Source organism: Scyliorhinus torazame, chromosome 26 (assembly GCF_047496885.1).
Source record: "Scyliorhinus torazame isolate Kashiwa2021f chromosome 26, sScyTor2.1, whole genome shotgun sequence".
Lineage (NCBI taxonomy): Eukaryota > Metazoa > Chordata > Chondrichthyes > Carcharhiniformes > Scyliorhinidae > Scyliorhinus > Scyliorhinus torazame.
The window spans coordinates 30,590,213-30,604,969 of NC_092732.1; the positions used below are offsets into that span (position 1 = coordinate 30,590,213).

Here is a 14,757-nt window from a genome sequence, read left to right on the forward strand (position 1 = left end):
TGCTCACCATCATCGAGGGAGGGGTTTGTCACTGTGTTACACCCGTGGCATTGCTCACCATCATCGAGGGAGGGGTTTGTCACTGTGTTACACCCGTGGCATTGCTCACCATCATCGAGGGAGGGGTCTGTCACTGTGTTACACCCGTGGCATTGCTCACCATCATCGAGGGAGGGGTCTGTCACTGTGTTACACCCGTGGCATTGCTCACCATCATCGAGGGAGGGGTCTGTCACTGTGTTACACCCGTGGCATTGCTCACCATCATCGAGGGAGGGGTTTGTCACTGTGTTACACCCGTGGCATTGCTCACCATCATCGAGGGAGGGGTTTGTCACCGTGATCCACCCGTGGCATTGCTCACCATCAGAGTGGCAGGTAGAGGTGAACTATAATACACCCGTATTGCTCATCGGAGACGGGGTCTTACATCGCCACCGCGGCACCGAGGGCAGGTTAGCGACCTATCCCTGTTGGGGGGGTGGGGGCAATCCTCCCCTCCCCTACGACTTTCCAGGAGAAAAACAGTTCAATCAGCAGTCCCTCCTCGCCACGCGCCCCCACACCTCCCTCCACGTCGCCCTCCTCTACCACGCGGGAGGGCAAGTGCCACCTCGCGACGTCGACCCCCGGCCCTCACCTCGCTGTGATGTAGAGCGTTTGGTTGACACGCAGCATGCGCTGGAAGTCGAGGCCGGGCGGGGCCGAGTCGTTGTCGGACGCCGCCCCAGGGAATGCTGGGTAATGCCGGGCATCTGAGAGGGAAGAGGAAAGTGGGCAGAAGTCAGATGGGCGGGAGGGAGGGGGTGGCGGGGCGGGGAGGAGAAAGGCAGGACGGCGGGGGGGGGCAGAGACGAATCCAGTGCCTGGACCCCTCCGGCGAGACGGCGAACGCGTGGAAGAAAAACTGTCCCGTCGGATTGCGAAGGTCGCGGCCGCCGTGAGGCGCTAACGTCCACTCGGAGGCCGCCGAGGGCACAGAGGGTGGGGAGCCATTCAGCCCATCGGCAGGGGGCAAGGCGCGACTTTCGTTCCTCCCTTCTCTCACCCCACAGTTCTCCCCACTCCCCGTGGGAGCGAGTCCCCACATTCTCCCCCCACTCCCCGTGGGAGCGAGTCCCACATTCTCCCCCACTCCCCGTGGGAGCGAGTCCCACATTCTCCCCCACTCCCCGTGGGAGCGAGTCCTACATTCTCCCCCCACTCCCTGTGGGAGCGAGTCCCACATTCTCCCCACTCCCCGTGGGAGCGAGTCCCACATTCTCCCCCACTCCCCGTAGGAGCGTGTCCCACATTCTCCCCCACTCCCCGTGGGAGCGAGTCCCACATTCTCCCCCCACTCCCCGTGGGAGCGAGTCCCACATTCTCCCCCACTCCCCGTGGGAGCGAGTCCCACATTCTCCCCCCACTCCCCGTGGGAGCGAGTCCCACATTCTCCCCCACTCCCCGTGGGAGCGAGTCCCACATTCTCCCCCCACTCCCCGTGGGAGCGAGTCCCACATTCTCCCCCCACTCCCCGTGGGAGCGAGTCCCACATTCTCCCCCACTCCCCGTGGGAGCAAGTCCCACATTCTCCCCCACTCCCTGTGGGAGCGAGTCCCACATTCTCCCCCCCACTCCCGTGGGAGCAAGTCCCACATTCTCCCCCCACTCCCGTGGGAGAGAGCCCCACATTCTCCCCCCACTCCCCGTGGGAGAGAGCCCCACATTCTCCCCCACTTCCCCGTGGGAGCGAGTCCCACATTCTCCCCCATTTCCTGTGGGAGCGAGTCCCACATTCTCCCCCACTCCCCGTGGGAGCGAGTCCCACATTCTCCCCCCACTCCCCGTGGGAGTGAGTCCCACATTCTCCCCCCACTCCCTGTGGGAGCGAGTCCCACATTCTCCCCGTGGGGAGAATGTGGGACTTGCTCCCACGGGGAGTGGGGGAGAATGTGGGACTCGCTCCCATGGGAGTGGGGGGAGAATGTGGGACTTGCTCCCACGGGGAGTGGGGGAGAATGTGGGACTCGCTCCCACAGGGAAGTGGGGGAGAGTGTGGGACTCGCTCCCACGGGGAGTGGGGGAGAATGTGGGACTCGCTCCCACGGGGAGGATTGAAGCGAGGTGTATTGAAGCTGGATAAACACAAGAGAGAGGGAATAGGCGGACATGGATATGGAGGGAAGGGAGGGGGGTGGTGAAGCGGGAGGTGGGAGGCAGCTGGAGTGGAACAGGAACACAAGCAAAGGACTGGTTCTGCGAGCTTCAATATTCTCCGTAACTCGAGCTACCTGACAAAACAAAAACGGTTAGTCATCCGGCTCCTTGCGAGAAAAGTGTTTTTAATTTGCACATTCAACTGGATGGCTGGGTGGTGCCCAGGTTAATATCGCAGGTGGATTATATTCCATTATGCTACGGCACAGCTGAAGATAAATTAATAATGACAAATTAACCATGCATTTATGAGCAGGCTGGTCCTAAATTTAGGCCTCGGGCCTATTAGGGCTGAGCACGGCAGCCATCTTGGCCTGGAGTAGACCTTGCTCTTTTCCCCCACTTCCGGGGAGTTTTGGAATGGATTGAGGGGTCAACAGGCCAGATGTTGGGGGTTGTGGGGGGGGTGGGTGTGCAGGCCGATTGGAGGGTGAGTTCATACGGTACCTCCAAGAATGCATCTGATGAAGGTGCAAACATTACCCGAAGCACACCGACGTTGTGCCCTCTGTCCCCACCCCGCATCAGCCATCTATTTAGGCTTTTCAGAACTGTTCACAAATGGGAGCAGGAATATGCCATTCGGCCCCCTCCTCCATTCCACACAAAGAGGGGCTTCACATCTACCTACCCGCCCCCTCGTCCACTGTGGCCAGAAAGAAAAAACCCTTGATCTCGTTCTTGAGTCTACTCCACGGTTAAGATTCCACAGCTCTGGGGATTGCGAAGCGCGGCGTCCCTCCGAGTGAAGAAACCTCTCCTCATCTCGGTCCAAAATGGCCGACCCCCCCCCCCTTACGGCAAGTACGTCCTCCCTCGCCCTCTGACAGTGCAGCCCTCCCTCAGCACTGGCCGCGGGAGGGTCGGCCTGCATTGTGGGCTCGAGACTCTGCGGCGTTGGCTACTGAAGGTCGGGGTCCAGGAATAACAAAGGTGAGGAACTTAGGGGCAGGAGAAGGCCATTCAGCCCCCTGGGACCTGTCCCGCCATCCAATGAGATCATGACCGATCTGAGGCCTAACTCCATAGACCAGCCTATGGCCCATATCTCTTCAATTTGCTTCACAAAAATCTATCCACCTCAGAATTAAAATCAACACATGATCTTGCTTCGATCGGGAGAGAGTTCCAAACATCCACCGCCCTTTGAGGGAAGAACATCTTCCCAACCACCTCACCTGAACGGCCTTGCCCTAAACTTTAGACTAGGCCCTGAGTTCTAGACTCTCCCATCAGAGGAAATAGGTTACCTTTGTCCTGTCTCTCCCCGTTAACATCTTGGAGACTTTGATTAGATCAGCCCTTAACCGTCTAAATTCTGGCGAAAATGAATTTGTGCAATCTCTCCTCGTAGCCCAACCCCTGTGGTCCAGGTGTCATTTTTGTAAAGCTACGTTGCACTCCCTTCAAGGCCCCAAATATCCTTCCTAAGACGTGGTGCGCAGAACTGCTCGCAGTGACTCCAAGTGGGGTCTCACCAGGGATAGAACATCGAATTTACAGTGCAGAAGGAGGCCATTCGGCCCACTGAGGCTACATCGGCCCTTGGAAAGAGCACCCCACTTAAGCCCCACACCATCACCGTAACCCCACTTAACCTTATTGGACAATTTATCATGGCCAATCCACCTAACCCGCACGTCTTTGGACTGTGGGAGGAAACCGGAGCGCCCGGAGGAAACCCACGCACACACGGGGGGAGAATGTGCAGACTCCGCACAGACAGTGACCCAAGCCGGGAATCGAACCCGGGACCCTGGCGCTGTGAAGCAACCGTGCTAACCACTGCGCTACCGTGCTGCCCTTCTGTGTCTCTTCAGCATAACCTCTGTGTCTTTAGACTCCAATCCTTTAGATTTGAAGGCCAGCTACTCTCTGGTTCGTGGCATTTTAAAGATCTAGGCACCTGAATCCCAGGTCTCTTCGGACAGGCGCCCTCCACATCTGGAATAACCGTGCGCGGGCTCAGCCTACACGTTTAAGAAAGGTTTAGCCTCCACGTTTGAGGCAGGACAGCAAAGGTTCACCAGATTGTTCAGTGGGATGATGGCCGGGGGCAGTGGGGGGGAGGGGGGGGGGGGGATCCTACGATAAGAGGCCTAGTAAATTGGGCCTACCTTCTCTGAATTTTCAAAGGATGAGACGTCATCTCGTTCGGACCGATAAGGTTCTGAGGGGAGTTTGACAGGGCGGGCGCTGAGGGATTGTTCCCATTGGTCGGGGGGGGGGGGGGGTGGGACGGGGGGAGCGGTGGGGGGTGGGTCGGCACTCTCAGGATGAGCGGGCGGCCATTTTGGATCGAGCTGAGGAGACATTTCTTCACTCGAAGCTTTGGGACTCTCAGCCCCGGAGACGTGTGGAGGCTGCATGGTTGATGACATCTAACGCCGGGGATGAACGGGTTTTTCGGTCCCTCAAGGGATCATGGGACAGGGCGGGAAAAATGAGTTCAGCACATGATTGGCTGGGATCGTATACAATGGCACAGCAGGCCCAGAGCTTTCTTATTTGTTCTCAAACAGGGGAAGGGTCCCGGAATTGAGGTGTGATGGGGGGGGGGGGGGGGGGGAGCTTTTATCTGAATCCTTAAAAGCCTCTGAACAATGACCCTCCCTTCCATCCCCCACCCCCTCCCCGACACCCAACCCCCTTGGGGGGGTGCGGCGTCAATTCCTGCTCAGCAAGGGCATCGCCTCAAGCAGGCCGACCAGCTACACCCCCCCCCCCGGGGGAAACGGGCAGGTGGCGGGGGAGAGCGGGACGGTCTGGAAGGCCGTCCTGCTGGCCCTCCGGTCTAGAAGTCTCCCGGTTTCCCGCTGGCAGGAGGTCCTCCCCGACGCCCTCCACCCCATCCGGTCGCTACTTTGCACTGCGACTATTGCAAGCCCCCATGAACGTCTCCTCGCCTTCCCCAGGAAGTCCACCTCCGGGGTTTCGCTCCCAACGTGGCTGGCAGCTCCAGGACCCGTTCTCCTCCGCAAACACGTGCGGCTCCACAAGGCGGACCCGTTGGTCGAGAGGGTACAGCTACTCCACGCAAACCCGCAGTACGCCTACGTGGCGCACCCCGACGGCCGGCAGGACACGGTCTCCCTCAGGGATCTGGCACCAGCTGGGTCCCCCCCCCCCACACCTGTCCCGGCGCCACCCCATTCTCCCCCCAGTGCACCTCACCACAGATCCCGCTCCAGGACGATCCGTCCCCCCCCCCCCCCCCCCCCACTGGACTCTTTTGTAACAGGGGGTGAATGTGGTAGTCACCACTGTTTGTATATAGTACACATATGAGATACAATACGATAAGGCTCCTGTACTACAGGTACGGGGGTAGATCCCTGCCAGCTGGCTCCGCCCAGTAGGCGGAGTATAAATGTGTGTGCTCACCGAGCTGCAGCCATTTCAGCAGCAGCTGTAGGAGGCAGCACATCTCTGCGCAATAAAGCCTCGATTACGCTGTACTCTTGCCTCGTCGTGATTGTTAGTGCATCACTTACCCTGCGAGGTGACGATGTTTATGGGTGCGACGTCCGTGGGGAATACGTCGGCCAACGCCCGAGGGCCCAGGGCCAGGAGGAGGAGGGTCAGGGTGAGGAGGGCGGAGCCTGAACCGCGGCGGGCAGACATCGGCGGAAAGGCGGGCGTCGCTGGTGATCACTGGACGGCCATTGCCTGGGGAACCTAAGGCACAAACATGAGGGAGGGTCAACAACGCAGTTCAGCGCCCGTAAAGGATGTCCGAGCTCAGCCCCGACCTCCAACCCCTTCAGCCTCCGCGCAACTGAAGCGTAAATCATAGAGTTAGGAAACCATTCAGCCCATCGTCGTCTGTGCCAACCCTTTGAAAAGTCGGTGCGGTTGTCCCCATTTTGTGCCCCCCACCCCGTAACCCTGCTATCTCCCCCATATCCGGGCAGAATTCCCCCCTTCGGTTCGGGGGCCTCTGGAATCGGACGGGGTGGGGTGAGAAGCCGGGGGCGGGGGGGGGGGGGGGGGGGGCGGTGTGCTGGTGGCGGAGACTCCTCTGAGTTCCAGCCCCTCAAAATCGCCAACGGCGGCCATGCACCCCCCCCACACACACACACACCCACCCCGACAAGGGTGTCGGCTGCACCCTTGGGTGCTGTCGGCTGAAAACGCCGGAAACCCCCCCCCCCACGGTGCCGTGAGCGTAACCCCCGCCCCACGCGGACCGCCGCGGCTTCCTGAGGGCGGATCAGGGATGGACGGGAAAATGCGGCCTAGCCAGGGAGGCTTCGGCGAAAGGATTGAAAAGAATCATTCTCTCTCTCTCTCTCTCTCTCTTCTTCTCCCCAAAGATGTCTCCTGACCATATTTTCTGTTTATCGTCAGCAATTGGCACCGTGAATATTATTTTGCCTTGATCCCTTGAACCTGTTGCCTGGGAAACGGGGAGTGGTGTGTGGCGGCTAACCGCCCTTTTTAATTGCCGCTCGCACCTGCCCAGACGACACACAAGGAAACCCTCCCGTATCTCGCAGCTAACCAGGAGAGAATATCAGACAGTGTAGACAGTGTATCTAGCCCGTGCTGTACCTGTCCTGGGAGTGTTTGATGGGGACAGTGTAGAGGGAGCTTTACTCTGTGTCTAACCCCGTGCTGTACCTGTCCTGGGAGTGTTGATGGGGACAGTGAAGAGAGAGCTTTACTCTGTATCTAACCCCGTGCTGTACCTGTCCTGGGAGTGTTTGATGGGGACAGTGTAGAGGGAGCTTTACTCTGTGTCTAACCCCGTGCTGTCCCTGTCCTGGGAGTATTTGATGGGGACAGTGTAGAGGGAGCTTTACTCTGTATCTAACCCCGTGCTGTCCCTGTCCTGGGAGTGTTTGATGGGGACAGTGTAGAGGGAGCTTTACTCTGTATCTAACCCCGTGCTGTCCCTGTCCTGGGAGTGTTTGATGGGGACAGTGTAGAGGGAGCTTGATTCTGTATCTAACCCCGTGCTGTACCTGACCTGGGAGTGTTTGATGGGGACAGTGTAGAGGGAGCTTTACTCTGTGTCTAACCCCGTGCTGTCCCTGTCCTGGGAGTATTTGATGGGGACAGTGTAGAGGGAGCTTTACTCTGTATCTAACCCCGTGCTGTCCCTGTCCTGGGAGTGTTTGATGGGGACAGTGTAGAGGGAGCTTTACTCTGTATCTAACCCCGTGCTGTACCTGTCCTGGGAGTGTTTGATGGGGACAGTGTAGAGGGAGCTTTAGTCTGTATCTAACCCCGTGCTGTATCTGTCCTGGGAGTGTTTGATAGGGACAGTGTAGAGGGAGCTTTACTCTGTACCTAACCCCGTGCTGTATCTGTCCTGGGAGTATTTGATGGGGACAGTGTAGAGGGAGCTTTACTCTGTATCTAGCCCGTGCTGTACCTGTCCCGGGAGTGTTTGATAGCGACAGTGTAGAGGGAGCTTTACTCTGTACCTAACCCCGTGCTGTATCTGTCCTGGGAGTATTTGATGGGGACAGTGTAGAGGGAGCTTTACTCTGTATCTAACCCCGTGCTGTACCTGTCCTGGGAGTGTTTGATGGGGACAGTGTAGAGGGAGCTTTACTCTGTATCTAACCCTGTGCTGTACCTGTCCTGGGAGTGTTTGATGGGACAGTGTAGAGGGAGCTTTACTCTGTATCTAACCCTGTGCTGTCCCTGTCCTGGGAGTGTTTGATGGGGACAGTGTAGAGGGAGCTTTACTCTGTGTCTAACCCCGTGCTGTACCTGTCCTGGGAGTGTTTGATGGGGACAGTGTAGAGGAGCTTGATTCTGTATCTAACCCCGTGCTGTCCCTGTCCTGGGAGTGTTTGATGGGGACAGTGTAGAGGGAGCTTTACTCTGTATCTAACCCCGTGCTGTACCTGACCTGGGAGTCTTTGATGGGGACAGTGTAGAGGGAGCTTTACTCTGTATCTAACCCCGTGCTGTCCCTGTCCTGGGAGTGTTTGATGGGGACAGTGTAGAGGGAGCTTTACTCTGTATCTAACCCCGTGCTGTACCTGTCCTGGGAGTGTTTAATGGGGACAGTGTAGAGGGAGCTTTACTCTGTATCTAACCCCGTGCTGTATCTGTCCTGGGAGTATTTGATGGGGACAGTGTAGAGGGAGCTTTACTCTGTATCTAACCCCGTGCTGTACCTGTCCTGGGAGTGTTTGATGGGACAGTGTAGAGGGAGCTTTACTCTGTATCTAACCCTGTGCTGTACCTGTCCTGGGAGTGTTTGACGGGGACAGTGTAGAGGGAGCTTTACTCTGTATCTAACCCTGTGCTGTCCCTGTCCTGGGGTGTTTGATGGGGACAGTGTAGAGGGAGCTTTAGTCTGTGTCTAACCCCGTGCTGTACCTGTCCTGGGAGTGTTTGATGGGGACAGTGTAGAGGGAGCTTGATTCTGTATCTAACCCCGTGCTGTCCCTGTCCTGGGAGTGTTTGATGGGGACAGTGTAGAGGAGCTTTACTCTGTATCTAACCCCGTGCTGTACCTGTCCTGGGAGTGTTTGATGGGGACAGTGTAGAGGGAGCTTTACTCTGTATCTAACCCCGTGCTGTACCTGTCCTGGGAGTGTTTGATGGGGACAGTGTAGAGGGAGCTTTGCTCTGTATCTAACCCCGTGCTGTACCTGTCCTGGGAATGTTTGATGGGACGGTGTAGAGGGAGCTTTACTCTGTATCTAACCCCGTGCTGTACTTGTCCTGGGAGTGTTTGATGGGGACAGTGTAGAGGGAGCTTTGCTCTGTATCTAACCCGTGCTGTACCTGTCCTGGGAGTGTTTGATGGGGACAGTGTAGAGGAGCTTTACTCTGTGTCTAACCCCGTGCTGTACCTGTCCTGGGAGTGTTTGATGGGGACAGTGTAGAGGGAGCTTGATTCTGTATCTAACCCCGTGCTGTCCCTGTCCTGGGAGTGTTTGATGGGGACAGTGTAGAGGGAGCTTTACTCTGTATCTAACCCCGTGCTGTACCTGACCTGGGAGTGTTTGATGGGGACAGTGTAGAGGGAGCTTTACTCTGTATCTAACCCCGTGCTGTCCCTGTCCTGGGAGTGTTTGATGGGGACAGTGTAGAGGGAGCTTTACTCTGTATCTAACCCCGTGCTGTACCTGTCCTGGGAGTGTTTAATGGGGACAGTGTAGAGGGAGCTTGACTCTGTATCTAACCCCGTGCTGTATCTGTCCTGGGAGTATTTGATGGGGACAGTGTAGAGGAGCTTTACTCTGTATCTAACCCCGTGCTGTACCTGTCCTGGGAGTGTTTGATGGGGACAGTGTAGAGGGAGCTTTACTCTGTATCTAACCCCTATGCTGTACCTGTCCTGGAGTGTTTGACGGGGACAGTGTAGAGGGAGCTTTACTCTGTATCTAACCCTGTGCTGTCCCTGTCCTGGGGGTGTTTGATGGGGACAGTGTAGAGGGAGCTTTACTCTGTGTCTAACCCCGTGCTGTACCTGTCCTGGGAGTGTTTGATGGGGACAGTGTAGAGGGAGCTTGATTCTGTATCTAACCCCGTGCTGTCCCTGTCCTGGGAGTGTTTGATGGGGACGGTGTAGAGGGAGCTTTACTCTGTATCTAACCCGTGCTGTACTTGTCCTGGAGTGTTTGATGGGGACAGTGTAGAGGGAGCTTTGCTCTGTATCTAACCCCGTGCTGTACCTGTCCTGGGAGTGTTTGATGGGGACAGTGTAGAGGGAGCTTTACTCTGTATCTAACCCCGTGCTGTACCTGTCCTGGGAGTGTTTGATGGGGACAGTGTAGAGGGAGCTTTGCTCTGTATCTAACCCCGTGCTGTACCTGTCCTGGGAATGTTTGATGGGGACGGTGTAGAGGGAGCTTTACTCTGTATCTAACCCCGTGCTGTACTTGTCCTGGGAGTGTTTGATGGGGACAGTGTAGAGGGAGCTTTGCTCTGTATCTAACCCCGTGCTGTACCTGTCCTGGGAGTGTTGATGGGGACAGTGTAGAGGGAGCTTTACTCTGTATCTAACCCCGTGCTGTACCTGTCCTGGGAGTGTTTGATGGGGACAGTGTAGAGGGAGCTTTACTCTGTATCTAACCCGTGCTGTACCTGTCCTGGGAGTGTTTGATGGGGACAGTGTAGAGGGAGCTTTACTCTGTATCTAACCCTGTGCTGTACTTGTCCGGAGAGTGTTTGATGGGGACAGTGTAGAGGGAGCTTTACTCTGTATCTAACCCCGTGCTGTACCTGTCCTGGGAGTATTTGATGGGGACAGTGTAGAGGGAGCTTTACTCTGTATCTAACCCCGTGCTGTACCTGTCCTGGGAATGTTTGATGGGGACGGTGTAGAGGGAGCTTTACTCTGTATCTAACCCCGTGCTGTACCTGTCCTGGGAGTGTTTGATGGAGACAGTGTAGAGGGAGCTTTACTCTGTATCTAACCCCGTGCTGTACCTGTCCTGGGAGTGTTTGATGGAGACAGTGTAGAGGGAGCTTTACTCTGTATCTAACCCCGTGCTGTACCTGTCCTGGAGTGTTTGATGGGGACAGTGTAGAGGGAGCTTTACTCTGTATCTAACCCATGCTGTACCTGTCCTGGGAGTGTTTGATGGGGACAGTGTAGAGGGAGCTTTACTCTGTATCTAACCCCGTGCTGTACCTGTCCTGGGAGTGTTTGATGGGGACAGTGTAGAGGGAGCTTTACTCTGTATGTAACCCCGTGCTGTACCTGTCCTGGGAGTGTTTGATGGGGACAGTGTAGAGGGAGCTTTACTCTGTATCTAACCCTGTGCTGTCCCTGTCCTGGGAGTGTTTGATGGGGACAGTGTAGAGGGAGCTTTACTCTGTATCTAACCCCGTGCTGTACCTGTCCTGGGAGTGTTTGATGGGGACAGTGTAGAGGGAGCTTTACTCTGTATCTAACCCCGTGCTGTACCTGTCCTGGGAGTGTTTGATGGAGACAGTGAAGAGGGAGCTTTACTCTGTATCTAACCCCGTGCTGTACCTGTCCTAGGAGTGTTTGATGGGGACAGTGTAGAGGGTGCTTTACTCTGTATCTAACCCCGTGCTGTCCCTGTCCTGTGAGTGTTTGATGGGGACAGTGTAGAGGGAGCTTTACTCTGTATCTAAACCCGTGCTGTACCTGTCCTGGGAGTGTTTGATGGGGACAGTGGAGAGGGAGCTTTACTCTGTATCTAACCCCGTGCTGTACCTGTCCTGGGAGTGTTTGATGGGGACAGTGTAGAGGGAGCTTTACTCTGTATCTAACCCCGTGCTGTACCTGTCCTGGGAGTGTTTGATGGAGACAGTGAAGAGGGAGCTTTACTCTGTATCTAACCCCGTGCTGTACCTGTCCTGGGAGTGTTTGATGGGGACAGTGTAGAGGGTGCTTTACTCTGTATCTAACCCGTGCTGTACCTGTCCCGGGAGTGTTTGATGGGGACAGTGTAGAGGGAGCTTTGCTCTGTATCTAACCCCGTGCTGTACCTGTCCTGGGAGTGTTTGATGGGGACAGTGGAGAGGGAGCTTTACTCTGTATCTAACCCCGTGCTGTACCTGTCCTGGGCGTGTTTGATGGGGACAGTGTAGAGGGAGCTTTACTCTGTATCTAACCCCGTGCTGTACCTGTCCTGGGAGTGTTTGATGGGACAGTGGAGAGGGAGCTTTACTCTGTATCTAACCCCGTGCTGTACCTGTCCTGGGAGTGTTTGATGGAGACAGTGTCGAGGGAGCTTTACTCTGTATCTAATCCCGTGCTGTACCTGTCCTGGGAGTGTTTGATGGGGACAGTGTAGAGGGAGCTTTACTCTGTATCTAACCCCGTGCTGTACCTGTCCTGGAGTGTTTGATGGGGACAGTGTAGAGGGAGCTTTACTCTGTATCTAACCCCGTGCTGTACCTGTCCTGGGAGTGTTTGATGGGGAGAGTGTAGAGGGAGCTTTACTCTGTATCTAACCCCGTGCTGTACCTGTCCCGGGAGTGTTTGATGGGGACAGTGTAGAGGGAGCTTTACTCTGTGTCTAACCCCGTGCTGTACCTGTCCTGGGAGTGTTTGATGGGGGACAGTGTAGAGGGAGCTTTACTCTGTATCTAACCCGTGCTGTACCTGTCCCGGGAGTGTTTGATGGGGACAGTGTAGAGGAGCTTTACTCTGTATCTAACCCCGTGCTGTACCTGTCCTGGGAGTGTTTGATGGGGACAGTGTAGAGGGAGCTTTACTCTGTATCTAACCCCGTGCTGTACCTGTCCTGGGAGTGTTTGATGGGGACCGTGTAGAGGGTGCCGTGCTCTGTATCTAACCCCGTGCTGTACCTGTCCTGGGAGTGTTTGATGGGGACAGTGCAGAGGGAGCTTTACTCTGTATCTATCTCCAGCAGTTGTCGGAGTCTCTGTTTGATTGCCAGCGCTAACCAAGCGTCATTTGTTATTTTGCTCCCGAGTTACAATTAGGATGTTTGGAATCTGCTCAAGTTCCTGATTCTGGGAATCATTGCGGCTTGTTGGGGCACATACTTCAGTGGGAGCCGGCTGAGGAACTGGCCCCCTATCGTCTCAACATGGAAGAGCCGGGATCGGAACCCCCCCCCCCCTCTGGCAACTACCGCCGCATCCCGCCTGGGCCCAGAGGCCTCCAGTGGAGGGAGAAAACCGGGCAGAAAGAGAGAGAGAGCGAGAGAGAGAGAGCAGGCAGCCATTCCGCCCCTCGAACCTGTCTGCCCCCCCAACGCCCGATGCTTAACCGCTCGATAATCTGCCAGTCGAAAGCGAATTGCGGCTTTTGTAGGGCGGGAGGACTCTACCCCCCCCCCCCCCCCCCCACCCCCCCCCCCCCCCCCACCCCCCCCCTCCCCCCCCCCCCTCGGTAGGCCCTAGAGTTCCGTATCTAAGACAACCGGGGTGAGGGAGGGGACTGATTCGGCCCCCCGCTCTGTGGCTGGTCCTGTGGCCAACGTTGAGCTTTCCATTGGCGTCTCGCTGTTTTCTCTCAGCGCTGACCCCCCCCCCCCCCCCCACAATCCTCTCTGCCTGGCTGGGAGGTGACGGTTACGGGTGGGCCTGTCTTGGCCTCGCTTCCCAACCTCACAGCTGCCGATGATTTCAGCTCTGCCTGCAGGTGCAGACCTGCCCTGGCATAGCTGCTCAAGGAGCCCAGGGTGGGGGTGGGGTGCTTGTGTGTGCGTGCGTCTGAGGGATGTGTTAACTCTTGTGCTGGTCACGCACTCAAATACCAGTGCAGCTACACTCCAAACTTTTCACCTGTTGGCCATTATTTTCAATGGGCCCCGCTCTCTCTCTCTCTCTCTCTCTCTCTCCCTCTCTCTCACTTTCTCCCTCTCTCCCAATTTCTCGCTCTCTCTCTCCGTCTCACACATTCTCACTCTCTCTCACTTTCTCTCTCCCTCACACATTTCTCTCTCTCTCACTTTCTCCCTCTCTCTCAATCTCTCTCTCTCTCTCACTTTCTCTCCCTCTCACACATTCTCGCTCTCTCTCTCTCACTTTCTCTCCCCCTCACACATTCTCTCTCTCTCTCTCTCTCAATTTCTCTCTCTCTCTCACTTTCTCTCCCTCTCACACATTCTCACTCTCTCTCACTTTCTCTCCCCCTCACACATTCTCACTCTCTCTCTCTCACTTTCTCTCCCCCTCACACATTCTCTCTCTCCCTCTCTCTCACTTTCTCCCTCTCTCCCAATTTCTCTCTCTCTCTCTCCCTCTCACACATTCTCTCTCTCTCTCTCTCTCACTTTCTCTCCCCCTCACACATTCTCTCTCTCTCTCACTTTCTCTCCCTCGCACACATTCTCACTCACACTCTCTCTCTCTCTCTCTCACACACTTTCTCCCTCACTCCCAATTTCTCTCTCTCTCACTTTCTCTCCCTCTCACACATTCTCACTCTCTCTCTCTCTCACTTTCTCTCCCTCTCACACATTCTCTCTCTCTCTCTCTCACTTTCTCCCTCTCTCTCAATTTCTCTCTCCTCTCTCACTTTCTCTCCCTCTCACGCATTCACTCTCTCTCTCACTGTCTCCCTCTCTCACAATTTCTCTCTCTCTCACACTTTCTCTCTCTCTCCCACTACCTCCCCCTCTCTTTCACACTTTTTCCCTCTCTCTCACACTTTCTCCCTCTCTATCACACTTTCTCCCCTCTCTATCACACTTTCTCCCTCTCCCTCTCACTTTCTCGCTCTCACACTTTCTCCCTCTCTCGGCTTTCACTTTCTCTCTCTCACTTTCTCTCCCTCTCACACATTCTCACTCTCTCTCTCACTTTCTCTCCCCTCACACTTTCTCTCTCTCTCTCTCTCTCTCACTTTCTCCCTCTCTCTCAATTTCTCTCTCTCTCGCACTTTCTCTGGTCTCACACATTCTCACTCACACTCTCTCTCTCTCTCTCTCACACTTTCTCCCTCACTCCCAATTTCTCTCTCTCTCACTTTCTCTCCCTCTCACACATTCTCACTCTCTCTCTCACTTTTTCCCTCTCTCTCAATTTCTCTCTCTCTCTCTCACTTTCTCTCCCTCTCACCACATTCTCTCTCTCTCTCACTGTCTCCCTCTCTCACAATTTCTCTCTCTCTCACACTTTCTCTCTCTCTCCCAC

General features: G+C 55.7%; 1 protein-coding gene across 1 annotated transcript in view; it reads right to left on the reverse strand.

Moving 5' to 3' along the window:
- LOC140402866 (semaphorin-6D-like) overlaps positions 1 to 6,041 on the reverse strand; it is a 34,977-nt gene extending 28,936 nt beyond the window's left edge. Inside the window, 2 exon segments of the mRNA XM_072490490.1 lie at positions 641 to 755; positions 5,694 to 6,041. Coding sequence (XP_072346591.1) covers positions 641 to 755; positions 5,694 to 5,823 — 245 coding nt within the window. The 5' untranslated portion in view covers positions 5,824 to 6,041.
- Positions 6,042 to 14,757: the final 8,716 nt, after the last annotated feature.